Source organism: Lytechinus variegatus, chromosome 6 (assembly GCF_018143015.1).
Source record: "Lytechinus variegatus isolate NC3 chromosome 6, Lvar_3.0, whole genome shotgun sequence".
In the NCBI taxonomy this organism is placed as follows: Eukaryota; Metazoa; Echinodermata; class Echinoidea; order Temnopleuroida; family Toxopneustidae; genus Lytechinus; species Lytechinus variegatus.
Window position 1 is genome coordinate 31,022,490 of NC_054745.1, and position 24,220 is coordinate 31,046,709.

At 37.1% G+C, this 24,220-nt stretch overlaps 1 protein-coding gene across 1 annotated transcript in view; it reads left to right on the forward strand.

The window, feature by feature from the left end:
• LOC121417708 overlaps nt 1–22,699 on the forward strand; it is a 106,879-nt gene extending 84,180 nt beyond the window's left edge. The window contains exons 54-70 of the mRNA XM_041611442.1: nt 2,607–2,747; nt 3,214–3,288; nt 4,637–4,786; nt 5,979–6,233; nt 7,960–8,119; nt 9,358–9,541; nt 11,751–11,836; nt 13,374–13,469; nt 14,094–14,263; nt 15,421–15,663; nt 16,520–16,692; nt 17,756–17,899; nt 18,452–18,637; nt 18,930–19,030; nt 19,674–19,744; nt 20,417–20,612; nt 21,263–22,699. Coding sequence (XP_041467376.1) covers nt 2,607–2,747; nt 3,214–3,288; nt 4,637–4,786; nt 5,979–6,233; nt 7,960–8,119; nt 9,358–9,541; nt 11,751–11,836; nt 13,374–13,469; nt 14,094–14,263; nt 15,421–15,663; nt 16,520–16,692; nt 17,756–17,899; nt 18,452–18,637; nt 18,930–19,030; nt 19,674–19,744; nt 20,417–20,612; nt 21,263–21,429 — 2,598 coding nt within the window. The 3' untranslated portion in view covers nt 21,430–22,699. The remainder of the gene's footprint in view (nt 1–2,606; nt 2,748–3,213; nt 3,289–4,636; nt 4,787–5,978; nt 6,234–7,959; nt 8,120–9,357; nt 9,542–11,750; nt 11,837–13,373; nt 13,470–14,093; nt 14,264–15,420; nt 15,664–16,519; nt 16,693–17,755; nt 17,900–18,451; nt 18,638–18,929; nt 19,031–19,673; nt 19,745–20,416; nt 20,613–21,262) is intronic.
• Nucleotides 22,700–24,220: the final 1,521 nt, after the last annotated feature.

Sequence of the window (24,220 nt, forward strand, 5' to 3'; positions counted from 1 at the left end):
TTCATATGTCTCTACTTCATAAAACTTACACAAATATGGTTATTAGATCAATGTAATTTCAGGTAACTTTTTTTTCAATCATTTTGTTAAAACCAGGGTGAGATATACACATGTTTCAATGTTTTTTTTTCATCTGCAAGAGCAGTGCGCATTTTAACTTGCATGCAGCTTGAGCCCCGCGATGAGCATGTGCTCCACGCATTTTATTATGAAATACACTTTTGGGGGGAAAAATACATTTTTTTTATCACAGAATACAATTTTTCATTCCCAGAGGTAATTGACAGGTCTGGACAAACTGCTGTCTTTATTTCCCTGAGGGATTTACTGTCACCAGTGAAAATGTTTGGTTGGAAAGGGAGAGAAGGGGTATGCCATGGAAGGATAGGAATGGGGTAGTTAGATAGTATGGTCAGAAAGGGAAGAAACCAGTGTTCTTAGGAATCGATGGAAGGTGTATAACATGTATAAATGCCAAAAGAGATGGGATATACAGATAAAGAGAAAAAAGTAAATTTAGTGGAGAGGAGAAGATGTTGACAAACAGGGGTAGAGGGCAAGGACAGCATTTTGAGAAATGGGGAAAAAGTAGTTGAAGGTAAGTAGAAATCATTTTGGCATCAGGGTATCGTCAGGTATATCCATTTATTTACGTCAATGGTAATTAGATTGCATCTGCCTTCATGAAATGCTTGTCAACTTTATTAGCTTGCCCTGGCGAATAATAGTACACACATTCTTGCCCAATAGCACCATCTTCTGGTGACACATATGCATTTCCTACCAATGATCCTATGCGCAAGGTGGGCACTAGTGCTGTAGCTCGGATTGTTTACCGGGCTGAATCCTGCCGAGTTGGCATTGACCGGCTCGGAGCTTTACGGGCCGGGTTTCACTTTGAATCCCTCGAACCCGGAAAATAAACCCGGATTGTTTGATAATATTTGAGGTGTCATTTGTCACCGCAATAAAAGTTGTGAAACTATTTTTAACAAGCAATCCATCCACCTAGTGTGATGGTCGAGGGGACAGGTCAAAGGCCAACCATCCCTACCTTTTTTTCATTTTTTCCCCATCATGATCGGACCTCCTGAGTCATGGCCTTGTGTGTGAGGGATCGAGATGATATAGCTAGCCGGCTAACGGCGCACATGCACACAGTACCTGCCATGTGATATCGTCTGACTGGTCATGTGATTGGCTGAGAGTAATGGTTTCACTGGGTGAGAATGTCCAATTTGTTTACAAGTAAAGGCCAGTTGGTCCATTAGGCATGGTCATAACTCAAGAAGTTTTCCTTTTGATATTATGACTGTGATGACATGCAGAATATTTCTCTCTTTTTTGGTAAAATAATCTGTCCGGTTTATTGAGATATCTTTTATACCAGTTTTTTCTGCTAACCATAAAAGCCCTCCCTCCCCCCAAAACCCTGTTGTGTTGACATTTTCCACAAAGTCGGTGATCCGAAAATAATAGCTCAGCTGGGAGTGGGTGCAAAACAATTTAATTCCCATTTAAAGGATACATTAAAGAGGGTGGACTAGACGGACGAGAAGAGGAGGGTGCCGTTACCGGGAGAGAGAGAGAAGGGGGGGGGGTATGTGTACAAGAGCAAAAAAAAACAAAAACAAAAAAACGTGAGAGATGACTAAATGGATGATATGGGGGTAGGATGATATTGGACCGATTGTCAAAGTTTAATATGAAATAAAAATGTATTTTGATTCATTTTTTATCAAAAATATTTTTATTAAAAATATTATTACCAGTAGCTGAAGGCTAGAATAAGACAGATAAAAATAAATCATACACAAAAAATAGTTTGATTAAAATATTCTATTGCTTCTAAGCAAATATGAAGAATGAAATACGCTCAGAAATTAACTCTTTCTGCCACCTCCACCCCTCCGAAAAAAATCTGCCCTATGATAGACAGAAACAATCTCTGTGAGAGCCTGTTTGAAAATTGGGTCACCAGAATGATAACATAATAAACAATGTGGTTTGTAATCTGCCTCTTGATTTCACACACACAAAAAAAATAATCATCTCAAAGCACATGTTTCGTAGTAAATCACTAGCGGTGCACAGACTGTGCTGTTGACCGCTGCACTGGTGATGTGAGGAATTGCGATTTGGCCTTGTATTGTCTCAATCCCTCTCTACATTACTACTGGATGATATAAACAATGAATTAAATATTTTGGGGGTTTGTATCGTCTTTTGAGAACAAGGTCAGAAGGTGATGTCGGTCACAGATAAGAGTCAAGTAGGTCAAAACTTTGTACTTTTGCATGGACATAAATCAATTTTAGCCGGACCGGGTTACCGGGCCTCTCCGGGTCGAGCTATGATTCTGATAAGATTTACGAGCCGGGTTCGGACCGAGTTGAAGGAACCGAGCTACAGCACTAGTGGGCACCATTTCTATTCTTTTTACTGAGTTGCCGCAGAGCTGATCATGTTGCCACCCAAGGTGAGGGGCCAGTGGGAGGGACTCCTGCAGATGCATCCTATTATCTTGTAAATTGAAAAAAAAATTAAGTAAGATTTTTATGATTTTCATGGTCAAGAATTGTTTATAATATTTCTCCCTTTCCCAGTGTGAAGAAGCAAATCCATGTTTTAACACCAGCGCCTGCGTGAACTTTGAACCCGGATTTGAATGCGGAGCCTGCCCTCTAGGCTACGAGGGAGATACGCCTCATGGTATCGGACTAGCCTATGCTAATGCCAATCCACAGGTACGGTATTTCCAATGGGTATTTCAAGATGGTCTTGTACTTTGTTTTTTATGAAGAATGACTGCATAACTATTCATACATTTTTGAATTAGAATTCATTACATGTTAATGCACTTAGAAAAAATAATTACGATGAAAGTAATATTACCCTGAACTGAGCTAGTGAGAAAGTTTGAAGTGTATTAGAACTTTGTATGCTTCTGTACATGAATATAAATTATATGAAAAATGTAGAAAAGGCACAAATATAATAAGCCTGATGTGCATCCAAAAGATATTGGAAATTATATGCTGTACAAACACCTCAATTTGATGATAGCACAAAAGCCAAAGTGGAAAAAAAAATGTATGAAGAAATGTGATTATCTCATACCTTAATTGTGGTCCTTCATGATTTTTTCTAGGAGTTTGTTTGTATTAAATCGTCCTGATATGATAAGATAAATTTTTTTTCTTGATTCTGTAGGTGTGTTCTGACGTCAATGAATGTGAAGTAGACAATGGTGGCTGTGACCCTGATGTGGAATGCATTAATACAGTGGTAAGTTATTCTTTGTTACCTCACAATATCCTGGTCCCCGTCTTACAAAGAGTTACGATTGATCCAATCAATCATAACTCTATGGAAATCCATCAGTGTCATAATTTTTTACACAGGAAATGTGCAAAATGTCCTTTATAAACAAAGGAGAACACACCAAACTGGCGAGATATCAATGGGTATATGGATATACATTCATATCTAGAAAAAAAATGGAGCAAACATGCATTTTATATGTTGACTTTGCTGGCTTTCCATAGTTGTAATTGATCGGATCAATCGTAACTCTTTGTAAGATGGGCCCCTGGTTCCCCATGCATGCAGAGAACAATACTGTCCTTGCATGGTAATTTGTAAATATTTACTCCCTGTGCTGACCAGGGGCCTGTTGCGGAAAGAGTTGCAATCAATCGCAAGTCTAAAAATCATGCGCAACTTGATTTTCAACCAATCGACAGCGTGCTTTTGGGACTTGCGATTGATTTTTTGACTTGCGTTTAAATGCAACTCTTTATGCAACGGAACCCAGGACATTGCATCTCAATCTACTTTGTATCTCATGGAAAAGGTGCTTTAGAAATAAACTGTTCTATCAAATATATGAAGAATCCTTCTTTCTGATTAATTTAATCCAGATAAGACTAATTATACTCTGGTCCATTCTTTGGCCCTTCTCTTGCCCACTGTCTTACAGGTACGCCACTGATCTCTTTTTAAAAATCTTAGTTTTTTAAGCTCTTTGGGAAATCACTGCCAATTGTGAGTGCCCATTCAAAAATGAAATATCTGCATATTTCTTTCTTTTAGATATCAAACCTATTCTGAGGTGTGAAGTGGGCAGAGTACCAGAGTAATGTTTTATTAATATACATGTAGTGTGCTTTGGGACTTCTGATAAAGTAAATGTGAGCAAGTGAAACAACTATTTGTAATCATTATTTTTTTAATACTAAATAGGTTCTTTATTGCGGATTGAAATAATCGCTTGTTGACCATAGTAGATTGCGAGACAAATGAATACCCTCTAGCGATTATTATTTTTTTATATTATTATCATCATCCCTCAAAGATATTTAACCTTACAGAGCAGCTTCACTGGTTTCCATAACCAATGGGTGAATTCAAGTTCGGTGTTGACCTTTTGGTGTCATAACACCAAACATAAATTGAAGATGGTCCTGAAAAGTCACTCACTAGTTGTTGAGATGTCAATAATATGATCTGGATCAGTTTTACAAACTCTGAGTAAGTTTTGGAGCAAGGGGAAGCCATCAAAATTTCAACACCAACACCAAGGCCAACAGCGGACTTAAAATCACCTGATGTTTTCTCCAAACTGTCTTTACAGGGAAGCTACTCCTGTGGTACATGCCCGCCTGGTTACCTTGGTAACACTATAGTCGGTTGTACCCCAGGCGACTACTGCGCACTGAATCTTGATAATTGCCATGACAACGCAACATGTACATCAACAGGAGCAGGAACATTCACTTGCGAGGTAAACAGATCTTCTTAATGTAGAACATGGGAATGCTTTCTTGAGGGAAGATTGGATCATATTCCAAACTTTAAAAAGAAATTTTAGTAGGTGCAGTAAACATTGATTTCATGTGAAAGTCTCTAAAACAAGGCTTAATTGACAGTATATCATCGAGGATCTAGATCTGGTACAGTTACATAAACTGAACTTTGTGAAATCTTGAAATCTACGCTGAAAAATGTTAAGACTGTAGATCCCCAACCCAGATAAGTGCACGTGAGACAGTGTATAATTATCGCTTCGACTGTCGGGCCTGACGCTCTACCCAAATCCTGTGCTTATTTGCTGATTTCTCAGCAATTACACAATTTCTTCAAGAATCCTTTGGCACATACGTTTTATTTATACAAACACACACTTTGGTGATTTCATTGGATTCTGTACGAACTCATTTTATATCGTTACCAAAACTAGCATTTACCTTTAAAGGCAGAATATCAAAATTACCTCCCCCATGGAACTTGTTCTTAACAACTACCCACTTCATGGTGATAAGGACGGCATGATAATAATAGCCATTTATTATAATGAGGTTAGCATGCTCGTTGGGGGTGGGGGTCACATGTTTGTTTAATCTGATATGAACAGAGTATCTTCAGAACTGACAATTAGGTCTGAAAAGGGGGTCATCAAAGCGGCACACCGGTAACACCATTATATTTGTGCCCCCCCCTGGATATATTATGATTGACTTCTTAAAGGGCCCAGCAACTGACAAATTATGGGAAAATTGAAACAATACGAAATTTGGCCAAGTGACTTGCATAATATAATCCGTTCGTCCTGAGCGCCCGTCGGACTAATGCGATAAAAGTTTGGACAGCACGGATTTGACCGAACTCATGATACTTCGGATCATTGCGGTTCCAGTTTCTAACAATCCCAATTCCTAGACTCATAGCAGGTCTCTTGATTGCTAACCCAAAATAAATAAACCCTGTGAAGGTAGGCCCTACATGTTTCAAAGTGAAAACACGAAGGTTTGCTTCTGGTTGGTTAGTGTACTAGCTATTGCTCGCCTACAGACCTCCCAGACATGCCAGCGTCTATTACATAACACCCCAAGGCATGCGACCGACCGAGTGAAATACTTGAATCCCTTCTCTGTTCTGAGATAAGCCTTGATTTCCCCATGATTTGTCAATAAAAGGTAGCTTTAATGTCATTGATTTCTCATTTCAGCTGCAATGATGGCTACGCTGGCAACGGGGAATTCTGCGGCTTGGACATTGACATGGATGGCCGACCGGTAGCATCCCTGGAATGCAACGATGGCTCTAGCAATGAATGCAAGGCAGACAACTGCGAGTTCGCGGCAAACAGCGGGCAAGAGGACGCCGACGATGATCAGATCGGAGACGAATGCGATCGAGATGATGATAATGATAGCATCTATGATGACCAGGTGAGTATTGTCAGTGTGCTCCCAGAGGAAGGGGGGGGGTTCCTTTATTTGTTCCAGTTGAAAAAAGTGGTCACTATTATATAAAAATAATAATTATGATAATAATAATAGGCATTTATATAGCGCCATCTATCTAGAAATATTTCAATTCCGAGGCGCGTTGTTTATTATTATTATTACCACGGCTTTAGCTCGAGCTGCCTTTCAGCGCTCAGTGCATTCAAGGAATTAATCCTGCCGGGTACCCAATTCACCTCACCTGGGTTGAGTGCAGCACAATGTGGATAAATTTCTCGCTGAAGGAAAATACGCCATGGCTGGGATTCAAACCCACGACCCTCTGTTTTTGGACCACAATGCTATGATGATAACTGTATGTGTATGACTTTGATGGTTTTCTGTCTTGCCACATGCAACTGATAAGAGTGGAGCATACAGGTTATTCCCTTGGACTGATGAACAGGCATAGTCCAACATGTACAAGCATCATTCGATAAAAGTAAAGTATAACACTAATTCTGATTTACCCATGGTAAGGATTCCAGCTTTCATGTAAACAGTTTTCCCAGCGTGCCTTGCAAAATATGAAATTATTGTAATGGTGGTGTTTTGTTTTCCTGACTGCGAAGAAAGCGTGAATGCTTGTAAGCAAGCAATCAGAGGACCAATGGCTGAAGGTCCTCTCCAAGGGACCTGGAAGTAAGGATTTAAATGCATTACCAAAGGGCACTAGGGTACCAAGAGGGAATTGAACTCAAGCCACCGGAATCTGAAACCCCCACTATACCGACTGAGCTATCCTGTCTCCTTTCTTCATTTTAAAATATTGAGTGCCTAAGCAGAGGACAGAAGGTCCAATTTAAAGAGTCTTTGGTGTGACTCGGATGAGGGTTGAACCAACGACTTCCTGTTATTGAGATGGGCGCTTTACCGCTGAGCCTAATGTCCAGGTGATATTCACTGTCATGGTTGGCAATTTTTCATTAAGGAAGGTGTATTACCATATCGTGGTCATTACAGCTGGTGACAACTGAACATTCAAATATGTGATATCATGCAGCACTGTTATCATTTCTATCATTCAATGTGTTTCTGTAGGAACCTCTCTAATCAGCTTGAATAAGCATGATTTTTGTCACCTGTACAAGTCGCCCACATAAGTGCTTCAACATTCCTTTTAATACATATAGCCAACAAATTATGCAGTGTTCACACACACAGGCAAAATTCAAGAGATTCCCTTTTATCCTCTCTTATGATCCAGATTGACTTTATAGTTGGATTATCTGTATAAACACCAAAGTTTTTGGTGATGATTTACAGTCATTTCAGAAGTCTCTGTATAAACATAAGTTTGTGATGATGATGAGTGTCATTTAAGGAGTCTGTATGAACACAATGTTTATGATGATGATGCTTGTCATTTCAGGAGTCTTTGTATGAAGACACAGTTTGTGATGACGATTTATTGTCATTTCAGGAGTCTGTATGAACACAATGTTTATGATGATGATGCTTGTCATTTCAGGAGTCTTTGTATGAAGACACAGTTTGTGATGACGATTTATTGTCATTTCAGGAGTCTGTATGAACACAATGTTTATGATGATGATGAATGCCATGTCAGAAGTCTTTGTGTGAACACAGTTTTTGATGATTACTCATGATCATTTTAAGGAGCCTCTGTATAAACACAATGTTTGCAACAATGATTTGTCATTTTCAGGATAATTGCCAGTACGTAGCCAATCGAGATCAAGCCGATGCAGATGGAGATGGTTATGGTGATGCCTGTGATGTCTGCCCTTCGACCTTTGACCCAGACCAGTTTGATACCGATGGTGACGGGGATGGAGATGAGTGTGATGACGATGACGATGGAGACGGTAAGAGCAATAGTTGTATGCTCATGATAGTACACAGTGTAGTGAACTTTCATACCAGATAGTCCACAGTGCAATGCACTTTTATCCAAGTTATTCAGGATTGTAAGCTACACGGTGTAATCTGCATGTAAAGGATAAGAATTGTGTGAAGTGTTTGTTGGACCCCTGTATATTCTACATGTACCTTCTTAGAACAAGAACAACTCCTTGACTGTATGATCAAGATAATATGTAGTGTAATGCATGCTGAAGATTGTACACAGTATAGTGAACTTGACAGTGCACGGTGCAATGCACTTTGATCCAAGTTACACAGAGTAATGTGCTTATACATGTCTAAAGGATAATAATTCTGTGCAGTAATTGTTGAACCCCTGTATATTCTACCTTCTTACCAGGATGTAGGTGGGAATTTCAGTGGTGATGATGATTCAGGATGGTACATATAGTGACTTAAGATGTCTTCTATATTTGTTGTTGTTTGTGGTATATATGTATATAAAATATTGTTTCCAAAGGAACTGTTGCTGTGCTTGCCCCATGAGCGTCTCTGGACGCTGTGTGCGCTCAATAAGATATCACAATTATTATTATTATTTTTTTTTTTCTTTTAGTTCAAGAACAACTCCTTGGCTGAAAGTTTTTTATAGTAATTCTTTGACTTGTAGGTTCTTACCTATCTTTCCTCTGATTTTCTCTTCTCTCTCCAATTACTCTTACAATACTGAATATCTTGTTAAACAGGTAGAGAATGCATGTTGGATTTATATCAGGGCCCCTTCTTACAAAGAAATGCGATTGATCCAATCAATCGTAACTATGGAAATCCATCCGTGTCATAATTTTTCATAGGAACTTTGCAAAATTTCCTTTGTAAACAAAGGAAAACATACCAAATTGTCAAGAAATCAATGAATTTATGGATATACATTCATATCTTTAATATTTTTTTGAACAAACATGCATTTAATATGTTGACTTTGCTGGCTTTCCATAGTTGCGATTGATTGGATCGATCGCAACTCTTTGTAAGACTGGCCCCTGGGAAGACAAGCTAAATTTCCCATTATCTATTTATCATTCAATAGCACAGACCAGATGGAATATGATGGCGTGTAGATAGGAGAGAGATGTTTGAAACGAGTGACCTATGACCCTATGTGATTATAGAGGAGGTGGTAAATGATTGATACAATAGATCTAATCCCATTGATCATTCTTTGACCTTTGACCTCCAGGAATCGATGACATCTCTGACAACTGCCCCCTGTTCAACAGCACAGACCAGACCGATTCGGATAACGATGGGATAGGTGATGTGTGCGATAACTGTCCTGACAACTCGAACTCGGCGCAGACCGACACCGATCAAAACGGCTATGGCGATACTTGCGATGATTATGATGGGACCAATATAGATCGGTAAGAGGCTTTTTCAAATTCTTGAAAAATACTCAACATCTTTGTAAAACTGGTTCAGATGGGTAAATGATGTTCAGGGGGCCTAGCAATCATTGTAGAACATGTTTTTACAATGTATTGCATTGAGCACAATGTGCAATAAATCGTGAAAATCAGGCATACCTTTATGTTACAGTACCCTCTGATTTTCGTTCTAATTCTCTGCTTTTCTTTCTCTATCTCACACTGTCTCTCTCTCACTTATATTTTCTCTATATTCTCTGTATTTTCTCCCTTTCTTCTCCAACTTCTTTTCCCCCAATCTCGTTATTAGACATATATTCCTGTACTGCCTGTATGTTTCTTCCTCTCTCCTTTATTCCCCTCTGGTCTCTTTGGTTCTCCCCTCTCTCTATCTAAGGAGAGTTCAATTTGAACGACTTGTGACCCTTTTTTACTTAGGAAACAAATCACCGCCAATAGAAATCGCGTGTGTATCACCTACCACAAGAAAGGATCATAAGTTGTTTGTAGAGTCGCTCGTAACTTGCGAAAAGCTTTATAAACACCCACCTGGGATGTTCCACTTTTGATCTTATTCTCTTATCTTCTCCCAGGGCCCCCCCTTTGAGATCTTGGCCATTGGCCGCACGATCGCGCCGAAAATTGGCACGTAGGTTGTCTTGGACATAATCTACAAAACTGTGTAGTAATTTATTTCATGCTAATTGTTATTTAAGCGATTATGCTGATTTATGCATAATTAGTATGCAAGAGATCATACTTTTCCCTCTAACTCCCTAAATAAAGCTCCAAATGGTCTAATTTTCAGTATAAGAACTCTTTTTGGTGTTCCTAGCAAGTGTACATGAAAAATATTGCGATGTCAGATCAATTTCTTATGTATTTTATTGTTTTTTTGCTATTCCTTGTGTATTTCTTTGTTTTTTGGACCTTTTGTTTTTCATTGTTTTTTTAATGAAATTTCTTTGGGGACTCTTCTAAGATCATAAACAACATAGAATAAATACATTTAGACCAGCAAAACTAAAAATGATCATACATTTATAATATTTGGTTGAAAACACAATTTGCATTGACTTTGTACACGAAATCACGATTTTGAGCAATTTTTGGTGCGACATGCACTTACATAATGTTGCATAATTTTGGAACCGCGTGCCCGGGTGATGCAAAACTGGTCTCAAAAGTTGCGCGAGACATGAAAGTAAAAAGTCAGCAAGCGGCTTGGTCAAAAAATTTCGCACGGCGAAAATATTGCACAAATTGAGGCCCCCCCACGGCCTGGATAGGGTTAAAACAGGGGCCTGTTTCATTAAACTTGGTATAATAACACATTTGTAACAAAAGTTAAAGTTATTGAAATCCTTTAATCTGATTGGCTGAAAGGAGCTATGTTCTAGAAATCGTGCATTTGAATATTATAAAAAGTCTATGAAACATTACCCAAGTCTCTCTGGTTATCATCTTTATTTTTATGATGTGAGGCCCATACTGTAAAACAAGATTAGTGATTAATCGTATGATTGACTTTCATAATTGACTGTACATTGTAGTCAATGCAATCAATCATAAAAAAATGTTCTACGATGAATTGCTAAGCTCTGTGTTACGGGCCCCACTACTGCTTTGCCTCTTCATACATGTAGCTGCAGAATGTTCATGACACCGTCTCCAACATATCAGTTTTGTTTCCTATCTATTACCTTATAATTGAAGCTTATTCTCGGGGGCTTGCCTCTCTTACAAGCAAAGCTTTTCTTGGCAATCCCCTTCGGTCTCTTTTCTTTTACTTTATTTCAGCAAAGCTGTTCTATATAGCTAGTTCAAATTTATCCTTTGTTCTAATTCTGTTTTGAATTAGTATGATTGGCATTCTCTGTGATATAACTTATGATATGGTTTGTAACTTTGTTTTATGACAATGGAAAACCAATGAATACAATACAATTTCTTTTATATATTTACAGTAGTGAAGATAAAATAAGCATATTCAATTATTTTGAATACCAATATTGCATTGTAAAGCACTTAGAAGCATAGTATTAAATACTATATTATTGTATATGGAAGCATCATTATTGTTTTGTTAATTAGCTGTTTTTCCGGAACCACTTAAAAAAAAACAATCAATTTGTAGGTAAGTCTGAAGTTATGAAAGTTTGTTTGAATATACATGTATTCTCTTTATGAAATTTTTATCTTACAGTGATGGTGATGGTATCATTGATATTGCTGATAATTGCTTGGTTATACCAAACGCTGATCAAACAGACACGGATAGTGATGGAGTTGGTGAGTCATGTTCGATAATTTGTTTTTATTTTAAGATTTGAAGATGATGTTAATTGACTTTTTAAATTTTCATTGTGTTTCTGTTCTCATCATCACTTTTATATACCTGAATACTCGTATCCCTAAGAGGAAGAAACAAAATGAATACTGCTTGAAGAGAGTTATGTTAAAATAATAATGGATGCCATACTTGAAGAACAAGTCCACCCCAACAAAAAGTGGAGTTGAATAAAAAGTGAAAAATCCAACAAGCAAAACACTGAAAATCTCATCAAAATTGGATGTAAGATAAGAAAGGTATGAGATTTTTAAGTTTCGCTTAATTTCATGAAATGGTTACAAGCACATCCCAGTCAGTGTGCAAATGAGGGAACTGATGACATCATCACTTACTCATTATTTCTTTTGTATTTTATTTTATGAAATATGAAATATTCTTATTTTCTCCTCATTGTCCTGTGAAACAAAATTTTGATTTTGCCCTGAACATGTGGAATTTCCGCTGTTTAGCCTTTTATGGTTCAGTCAAGTTGGTCTTTATTCTCAAATCTGTAAAAATTAAAATATTGAATAATTCAAACAACAAAAAACAAAAGAAAGTGAGTGAGGGACATCATTGATTTCCTCATGTGTATGTGACTAAATTGTGCATATAACTATTTTGTGAAATATAACCGAAACTTTATAATGTCATAACTTTCTTATTTTACATCTTGAATTTGATGAAATTTTCAGTGTTGTGCTTGTTTGATTTTTCTATATTGATTCAATCAACATTTTTCTGAGGTGGACTTGACCTTTAAGCTAACAGTCGAGTGCTGTATGTTAGGTTTTTATGCACTCAGCCTGCTGGAGGCTGTCAAATTTTTCAGCTCATCTAAGATCATCATGGCTCAACACACATAGGTCTACTATTGATTTGGTCGTAGTAATGATAAATATACTGATTACATTGATAAATTAATAAAGAAACAGCAATGCTTTGATAGGAATGGATCTTGCTGATAATTATATATGACATATTACACATCCCACCGCTGTCACTATTAAAACAATGTTATAATATTGATAGTGCCCTCTTATGCAGGTGTCACAAATCTTCTTTAGATATGAAAATAGAATATAAAGTGGTCATTGCCTGTTGAATATGATTTTTCCCTTTAAACATTTCTACAAAGGAAATTATAGACCCATCAGTGAGGCATTTCATCAACATTTGTCTGATAAGGGGGCTGTTACATAAATCTGCTTGAAAGTTACGAATGACTTGCGCACGATTGGCAACCCTTTCTTGAACTAAAAGATGTATCCCTATAAGTAGCTGACTTAAGACCTGAGATCATGTTCAGTCGTGCCTAAATTTGTCCAATAATTCACTAACGGCTTCATGAAACGCCACCACCCTGAAACCTTTCCTTGGTTTTTAGTGGCTGACTATTTCTACAGTAACTTTGATAATTAACTTGTCAGTGCTAATAACTTTCATGATTTGGTCAGTCACCCAATGTAAGTCCTTTTTTTTCTTCATTTTGTTCAGGTGATGAATGTGATGACGATAAAGACGGTGATGGGGAGCCAAACAGCTCTGACAACTGCCCTCTATATCCTAACGCTGGACAGACTGATGACGACGGTAAGAGGCACATTACTCTCTCTTTCCACACTTCTGTATCTATTATTATTATTTGTTTTGGCGTCACCTGTGCCTGGGAGGCGAAAAGCGAACTGAATCACTGTGACCCGCAGGTCTCTCCTCCCGATATAACTGATTGGGGGGAATGCAGGTGGACCACTACACCGGGGTTTCCCCCTACTCTTATACGAATAGTGCAATGGGTTCTTAACGTGCAAGGGTGGTGACTCTCCTCTACACGGGGCCTCCATTTAACGTCCTATCCGAGGGATAGTTAAAATATAGGTTGTACACACTTTCTCCAATCTACTTCACTGTTTCAACATCTTTATTTCATAATGCTTTGTAGAATAAATGGGTATATTGCCCTATTAGTTACCTGACATTAATGTTCCTGTGACCTTTGACCCCTAGTCTGACGTATTTATCATCATGTAATGCCCCGGGTATAACGTCATAGGAGAGACAGCTATGATGGAGAGAGGTGCCAAATAAAACTGTTATTCCTAGGAATAACTGATACCATGTGACAACCTTTGACACCTTTACCTCACCTGAAATTAAAGTTCCTATGACCTTTGACCCTTCACCAGTCCCATGTGTTTATTTTTATTCATGCTCTAGGTAACCACATAGGAGATGTTTGCGAGACAGATTACGATGGAGACGGTGTGTTAGACGACGATGATAACTGTCCGAAGAGTAACCGCTACCATGTGACGAACTTTGACCCATTTATATCGGTGAATCTCGAGACGGTGGACGATCCGCCATCATGGTATTTGACAGATTCAGTAAGTTATTCTAGTTTAATGCTTTTTGGACAGTGCAATGATGTAATAAAAGCTTTTTTACATAATGAAGCCATGTATGAATGTTTGTGTATAGACAGGAAAAATCATATTGTTTGTATAGGGCCTACTTTACTGTGGACAGATTGTATTCGTAGTAATAATGAAAAAATAATTATATTAATGATGTTCATTATGATGGTAATGATGATGATGATGATGATAGTATTAACAATAATGATAATAACAATATTAATGATACTAACTATAATAAAAATGATAACAATAGTCATAATAATGACACTTATAATTATAATGATAATAATAATTGTAATGCCAATGATGATAATGATAATGATAATGATGTTATGATATAAATTAATTCAAAGTGCTCACTGGATTTTTTATGAGATGCATAAATCCCTTTGTTTCAATGCACTTCTCTGTTCTTTAAGAATAAAACAATTAAGTTATATTATATTTTTTATAAATTAACACCCCTCCCTCCCCTTCTTCAGGGCAAAGATACTGATAAAATGATGATGATAATGACTAAAGTAACAAAAATAGTATCAAAAGTAATAATAATAATGACTATAATAACAATAGTAGCAATAATAGTAATAATAATGATAAAACTAGTATTGATGATGATGGTGGTGATGATACAAATGTTTCCAAGCACTGGAGTTTGTATGACATGCATTAAACTGCTCCACTCTGTTCTTTAAAGGTATGGTCAAGGCTGGAGATATTGATATCTCAATAAATACATGTAGAGAAAAATTCACACAGCAAAATGCTGAAAATTTTATCAAAATCGGATAACAAATAACAAAGTTATTGAATTTTAAAGATTTGCATTATTCTGGTGAAACAGTTCTAGGCATGTCTGTATGAATATTCATTAGGTGGGCTGATGATGTCATATCCCCACTTGTTTTGTATTTTATTACATGAAATTAGGTTATTCAATTTTTTTCTACCAAGAACTTAAACGATTGGATCGACACCTGAGTAAATGCATTAGTTATTTATTGCGGCAACGTAGTGAATTTTACTCTATTCATTTAGATAAAAATATTTTCAGCCTGGACCATCCTTTAAGACAAAAACAATAATATTATGCTATGTGTTTATTTACTCCCCTTTTTCTTCAGGGCAAAGAAATTCACCTCTTCAACTCCTCCTTCATATCCTCCCCTGTGATGTTGATTGGCTACGATACGTTAGGACCGGTAGACTTCCGCTGCACCACGTACGTGAATGGTGACGACGGGGGCAACTACATGGGCTTTGTCTATGGCTATCAGAGCAATAGGAAGTTCTATGTAGCGATGTGGAAACACACCAACCTTAACAAGGATACACAATATGCTGGCTTAAAGGGATTACAGATCAAGGCAAGTCGTGTTCACACTCTTATTTAATCTCATGGTAGTGTAGGATTTGAAATCGTCTGAATAAACAGATTGCCATTTCTTATTTTTTTATAGTATTGTTATGCAACCAACATATATATTGTAATAGTAATTATAATGATAATATGCAACATTTATATATCCCTTAATACAAATGTTTCTCAGCGCTGCATGCTATTACCCCGGCTTTAGCATGGCTAATTTAATCAGGTGCATCGAGCATTCAAGGAATTCCTTCCTACCCGTTACCTATTTACTACACCTGGGTCGAGAGTGGCAAATGCAGATAAATGCCTTGCCAAAGGATGCTAGTGCTACGTTGGGATTAGAACCTGAAATCTGAAATATATACCTGAAATAGAATTATGAAAAAAAAATCACATAAATTTGAATTAGTATTTGAAATGATATAATTATCATTATAGAGATTGAAAAATTAGTATGGATGTCATTATATAACCAGTGCCCCATCTTCCAAAGAGTTACAATTGATCCAATCAATCATAACTATGGAAATCCATCAGTGTCATAATTGTTTTCTACAGGAAATGTGCAAAATGTCCTTGGTGAACAAAGGAGAACACACCAAATTGTCAAGAAATCAATGAATTTATGGATATGCATTTATATCTAGAGAAAAATTTGAACAGACATGCATTTAATATGTTGACTTTGCTGGCTTTCCAAAGTTGCAATTTATTGGATCAATTGCACATCTTTGTAAGACGGGCCCCAGATATTACTAGTTGAGACTTGAAGTGGTGCTATGCAAGATTTGTATTTCCTTTCACACTGAGCTTGAAATCACCCATTGTGAAATATGTCCTTTGATACGCAGAAGGTGCACTCTACAACAGGCCCTGGGACCACGCTAGCCAATGCTCTGTGGCATTCGTACACCACCTCAGATGAAGTCGAGCTGATGTGGCACGACCCACTGATGCAAGGTTGGCAGCACAGGACAGCGTATCTGTGGAGACTTACTTATCGGCCTTCTATTGGGATTATGAGGTATGCACTGTGATTGGGATTATTAAAAGAAAGATGATGTTGATGATGGTTTTCAGTGGCGTACCTAGGATTTTCCACGGGGGGGGGCAAAACCGGTCGAAAAATTTGACAAGCAAGCAAGCAAAAAAAATAATAAAATTGACACACACACACAGAAAAGGCCTTCAATCGTACCAGAAAAAAAAAATGACAAGCAAGTCGGGGGGGGGGATAGGTTTTCAAGCTCGCCAGGGGGAGCAGGGATATGTCATTTGCATGGGCTGAGTCGTCAGGGGGGCAGACTGCACCCTCTGCCCCCCCCCCCCCCCCCGTAGGTACGGTAGTGATGGATTTGATGATGCTTATGATGAAGATTATGGTGATGGAGGTGAAAGTTATGGAAAGAATGACAGTGATTTTGGTGATAGTGGTAGTGGTTGTGGTGTTGATGGTGATGTTGATAATGATGATGATGGTGGGGTGATGATGATGATGGTGATGATAATAAAGATAATAGTGTTGATGATGGTAATTACGGTAGTGATGATGGTGATGATAGTGATGATGAGGAGGAGAGGGATGAGGATGATTATGATGATGATGATGATCGATATTTGTGATGTTGGTGAGGATGATGATAATGGTGATGATCATCATCATGATGAAGTGTGATGATGATGGTAATGATGATGAGGATGATGATGATAATGGTGATGATGATGGTGATGGTAATGATGATGATGATGATGATGATGATAATGGTGATGATGATAATAAGGATTATGGTGATATTTAGGAAGAGGAGTATAGCTGTGGGGCCCATTTCCTAAAGAGTTACATTAAGTTGTAACTTTGCCTTTATCACAACTACCATGGCAATTAACAGGGCTCATCAGCCAATCGAAATCAAGGTTACCGTGGTAGTAGCCATAATTGCAAAGTTACAACAGCTGTAACTCTTTATGAAACGTGTCGCTGCTGGGGATTGTGGTGATGATGTGCCAGAAATGGCAAATACAATATCAATTCTATTTTTTCTATTAAGCCTGGTGACAGCTATGATTTTTTTCTGCCATCTTTTCAGGGTCACAATCAAATCTGGAGATGTAACTTTGACGGATTCTGGTGACCTTTATGACACGACCTTTCTCGGAGGTCGTCTTGGTGTCTTTGTTTATGACCAGCCCGATGTCACCTTCTCCCATATGAAATATGAATGTGCTGATCGGTAAGAATTTCAACTCTTCAATTAGTTTTAGTCATATATGTGTTCTATAAAGTCTAGTCTAGTCTCTTTATGCATCAAGTGCTATTTGTAAATCAGCACATCATTATCCCTTGGAGAGAATAATAAGCCATCAGTTCCCTTGTGCCTTTAACCATACACGTGTATTTTACCAGTTGATGTCATTTGATAATCATCTTTCTGTGTAGAGTTATCTCAGTTATGCGCAGTTTGTCAAGACATTTACAAGGTATATATTTACAAGTTTGAATATGCATCCGTTTAGGAACAGTCTTTGAACTTACAGTTATTCGAATTTAAAAACTTAAGTTCTTTAACAAAAACCTACTTTTGAAACGATTAAATGTAGTTTGTATTGTGTGATTGCATCACTGAATGCACTGACGGTATGAAATTGCTGTGTCTTTCTCCATTTATTTACATGTGAATCTGTCAAAGGGTCTTGATTAGAAACCAACTCAGACATTTATGCCTTTAAAGATCAAACAAGCTTTTATGCAATATAATTATTTTATTTTTCTTCTATCTTATCAGATTAAACCAAGCTCTCCAATTCGATGGGGATGATGATTATGTAATACTACCCGGTATCCAGACGCTTGATATCGATGAGAGCTTTACATTAGAAGCATGGTGTTACCTAGAGACGGGGTCTCTTACTTCAGTGCTACCGGTGTTTGGAGCAGCTGACGATAGTCTTTCTCTCATCATAGATGATGGGTAAGCTGATTATAAAAAAGGTTTACGTAAGGGCAATTCCATAAAATATGTATGTCCGACCCCCTCTTTGTGGGACCTTTATGAAATATTCTGTCTCTGATTTCTTGTTCTTTTGCTCTCAAAAGACCATTACTTGGTCAGTTTATGAAGTGAAGTAAAACTTGAGAAATACAGGAGGACCAGGTTTTAAAGATTAGGAAAAGTTGATAAAATATGATGATGATGATCAATGACTACCATTTTAAAAAATTGATTTCTTGTTTTATTTTGGATTCTTTTCTTATTGTTGCAGCTATGTCTATGGGAAATATGGGAGCTTTTATGTGAATGCTACGAGCAGTCCGCTTGTAGAAGATGCTTGGAACCATGTAGCACTCAGACTAGACGCACAAGGTATGATGTTTATTCTAGAGGGTAACAACAACCCTACAGTGATATATGTAATATAAAGGCATTCATTATTTTATGAAGCTGTGCAGAAGTATATTCAATAAATGTTTTGTATTCAGGAACGTTTATTTCAGGTTGATTGATATGTGTAGGCCTATGTATTTGATTTGCTTGTCAATTCGTTTTGATTGTATTTCCATGGAATTGATTTGATTGCATGTTCAATTAATTGATTGCGTTGCATTTTCAATGAATTATTTTGCTTGCATTTTAAATGAGTTGATTTTTTTGCAATTTCAATGAATTGATTAAATTGTATCTAAAATATATTAATTTGATTGCTTTTCAATATATTAATTACATTGCATTTTCAATTTATTGATTTGGTTACAGTTTTAATATATCACACTGAATGCAACTTCAAGAAATTGATTTGATTTTACTTTTAATGAATTGATACTCATTTTGAATGAACAAATTTGATTGCATTTTCAATTCATCAAGTTGACTGCATTTTCTTGGAATTGATTTGATTGCATCTTCAATGACTTACTTTGATTGCATATTGAATTGACTTGATTGCATATTCACTGTATAAAATTTAGATCCCTAACAACTTGAGTTGCTTTTCTATTGATTCATGTAGATTGCATCTTGTCCTTATTTGTGAATGGAACTTTAGAGGATGATACTACTAGCGTACCTGGACTGACTTGGGTATGTAGTGAACATCCAATCTTATAAATATTGACCTGAAATATGTCAGTTATTGTAAAAAAAGAAGATAATTTTAGGAATAAGAAATGTCTATCGATATAAACGAGCCATATGCACTTATGAACTGCATAAGTGGATGTCACTAGTTTGGTCTCAAAAGGAAAAAAAAAATCATGAAAGGACTCGGCGATTTGTTTAATCAGTGTAATTGGGAAAAAGTATAATTTTTTGTCAAGTTGAGGAAAGAAAACAGATTATCCTAATTGTAAGAAAATGTTTGTATTGCTATGGTTATTGTGTGGATTGTTACAGTACATGTACGTGTCCTTGGTGACTTGTCAATCAAAGCACTGCATCGATACGACAAGTGCATGACAACTGTATTATCTACAGAAGTGCTTGAAAGGTCAAACCTTTCACACGTGAAATTCTTACCATAATTTGAGTGAAACTTAACTGGAATTCATCTCCGGAGTAGAATTTGAATTCGTGATTGTGATTAGCTTTCGTGATGTTAAGTTCCACAGGTGCTAAAAATTTGTCATAAGCCTTCTTTTTCACTGGAGTCATCATTCAAATTACGATTTTTTTACCGTGTGAAAGGGCGGCAAATTTCATGAAATCCTAGATTGCCAGACACCTTTTCCTTGATCTCTTTATGTTGTTGCCCAGAGCTCTGATGTGGTTCTTTATCTTGGAGCTGATAATAGCAGCAATCTGTTTGAAGGAACTATGGATGAGGTTAGAATATGGGGGCTAGCTTTACTAGACTCTGAGATTGAGGAACACATGCAGCTAGCTGGCCTGGACTGGCAGAAACACAAGAAACTACTGGATGGTCATTATACTATGGATACAGAGAGTGATGGTGAGTAGTATGGTGATGCTGATCATGATGATGATGGTTGTGGTGATGATGATGGTGATGGTAATGATGATGATGGTATGATGATTGTGATGATGATGATATTAGTGGTGATGATGATGATGATGTTGGTGATGATGGTGGTGACTATGGTGATGGTGATGATGATGACGATGATGATGATTGTGATGATGATGATGATAATGGTGGTGATGACGGAGATGATGATGGTGGCGGGTGGGACGATGATGATGATTTTGGTGATGATGATTTTGGTGATGATGATTTTGGTGATGGTGGTGATAGTGAAGAGGATTATGATGATGTCGATTGGTGATGGTGGTAATGATGATAATGGTGATAATGATTGTGTTGATGAAGATGATGGTGATGATGAAGATGATGGATATGATCTTTATGATGATGGCATAGTTTGGCGGTAAACTGCACTCCCTAAAAGTGTGCTCTAGCTTAGTTGGCTTAGTGTTATCTTAACTAGACCGCTGCTGTGAGAGTGCCGCATAAAGTGATTTGAAATAGAGAAAATGGTGAAACATTCTTTTTTAATGTTGTTAATCATATTTAACACTCTTTGGATGATTTCATAGCAACTCTGCAGGTTATATGATAAATTTCAACCTTTCATGTTGTAGGATCCACCATGCTGGTTGATGATTCATTGTACGACAATCATGGAATGATCATGGGAGATGCAACGTTTATACCAAGCACGCTGGATGCTGGAAGGTTTGAAGTGACTTACCCAGACTCAAGACGAAGGAGAAGAAGAAGGAGTATCGATAGACACACAGAGTTATGATCAAAGCTAATAAATGCTGAAAGAACTTGTCTTAATGCACAAGCAGTTTTATACATGGATTAGATCAAGTACAGGATTTGTCCCAAGCAAGCTGGACGCTGGAAGGTTTGAAGTGACTTACCCAGACTCAAGACGAAGGAGAAGAAGGAGTATCGATAGACATACAGAGTTATGATGGAAACTAATAAATGTTGAAAGAACTTGTCTTAATGCACAAGCAGTTTTATACATGAATAAGTTCAAGTATAGGATTCGTACCAAGTACACTAGACACTGGTAGGTTGGAAATAACCTGTCTGGACTTGAGGAGGAGGAGGAGCGCCGATAGACATAGGGAATTATGATAATAACTATCGAGAAATGGAGAAAACTCATTTTATTGCTCAATCAGTTTTATATATAGATTATACCAAGTATTCACACCAGGTACACTTGATGCTGGTAGCTACTTCCGCAGATTCAAGACGAAAGAGGAGGAGGAATTTTGATAGGCATACAGAAACCTATCGAAAGTGGAGAGAACTTTTTTCATTGCTCAGGCATTTTTTTTATATGACTTGAGTAGGGCAAGCATTGTTACCAAGTTAACTGGACGCAGGTAGGTTTGTAGTTATGCAGACTCTAAGCGAAAGAGAAGTAGTATTGAAAGATATTCAGAAATATGATCAAAACCATCTTAAGTGGAGAGAACTAATTTTGCACAAGATATGACCGTGGTAGATAAAGCGTTATCTAGCAAGTAGACTCAATGCTGGCTGGTTTGAAGTTACTTATGCAGGCATAAAGATATTTTTGTACTTGTATGGATTAATGCACAGGCAATATGATGAAAACAGATCCATAATTTTTACCTAGTGTTAAGCTGTCAAAGGGACAAAAAAAAAGTACTGATATTTTTTTACATTTATATGTAAAAGAGATGCCCAAACCTTTCTTATTTGATAAGATATATATAAAACATATTGAATGTGAACTATAGATATTGGATGAGCTCTGAGACTAAGAAGAGCTTTGATGCTTCTTGTTGAAGTATACTGAGGCTATACCGTCCAATGATTTCAGGTGTCCATTCTATTTTTAGATGTACATAAACTTATGCCTGATTCTACAAACTTGAATGTTTTGTATGCCAAAGAATTCCATGGCATTTTGTCCTGAGTATTGCTGCTTTATATTGAACTTATGACAACAATAATCTAAGAAATTAAAAAATGTGATATTAACATTGAGCATTGTGGCCCAGTGGATTAGTCTTCGGACTCTGAAACAGAGGGTCGGTAGTTTCCTTCAGCAAGAAATTTATTGTGCTTCACTCGACCCAGGTGAGGTAAATGGGTACCTTGACCTGGTAGGAATCAATTCCTTGAAATACATGTGCACTTAAGTCATCATGGCGGAGTTAAAGCTGGGGTGAAAATATCCAAGGACTTTGGAAGCGTATGGAAGTTACAATCATGATGTGATACAAGAAGTGTTTATTATTATTATTTTTCCCTACTCCTTTTCTTTCATCCCCTTCATTAACCTGATTGGTCATCTCTTCTCACTAATGCCCCTTTTGTCTCCTTGTTCCAGTGTTGCTGTTGAATGTCTGTGGTCTATATTATGGTTGTTCCACCTTATGTATGTTTGTCATTTTGCCTCCGAAGAAGATTCTGCTAGGATCGAAAGCTTAGGCCCCTTTTGACTCTCTTATTATTTTTATTATTGAAAATAATTACATGAAACTTCATTCAAATGATACTACATGGGTATTTCAAGTAATGACTGTAAAGGGGGAAAAGAAGAGAAAAAGAAGAGTAACAAAAAGGGATCATCGAAGTATGTATTACCCTAATCCACTTGAAAGGGAGAAAAAAAATGACTTCACTTTTGGGTTGTCTTCTTGCCTTGCCCCCCCCCCCTCCCCCTCTCTCTCTCTATCGAATTACCCTTGCTGCCAACTTCGTCAGCATGTCAACTTCAAGGCAAATACCAGTTGTGGTAATGATCTCAAAATGAGTCTCAACAGAATCTAATTGAATTACCCTCAAAGTGTTATTACATGTATGTAAAAATAAAAAAAATATGTGCCAAATAGCTCTGGAAGAAAATGCGCAATTGCTGAGAAATGAGCAAAACAAGCACGGAATTCCATCAAATGGGTATTTTTTCAAAGCAATAATAATACCCCGTCCTACATATGCTTTTCTGTGTCAGTGATCATCAGAATTATCAATTTTGAGCTAAACGTTTCATGATTTTAGGAAGATAAGATTACATTAATGAACCAGATATAAATCTAGAATAATATGGTGGCAATAAACCTTGATTTTAAATGCTTTCTCATTAAATAATTGTTTGCTGCAACTACTAATTTGATCTGACTCTCCAGTGAATGACAAACTCATGATGCATTTTTTTGCTTTCTAGTGATTCATAGAGGCATGCCCAGCCATAATAGTGGCTTCATGAGAAATGTGCCATGTACATAAGAATGAAATTCATGTTGTCGTTATGGATAAAACTTCTTATTCCGTCCAAGCATATATGCCGAAGTATTAATAAGAGTTATTTGTATTTTATGCTATGTAGTGTGTTTTAAAATTTTGATTTTCCGTCCATGAATGAACCGTTGCATATTCTATGATGCAAATGATAAAAGGGTACTTCAAAATAGAGTGCTGCACGTACACAGCAGGATTAGAACTTCAACTCTTGAGAATAATTAAGGAATCCTATTTCAAGAGCAGACAGGGAAATTAATAGATGTGATTTTCTTTCAGGTACTATCTGCCAAATGATTTCAGTG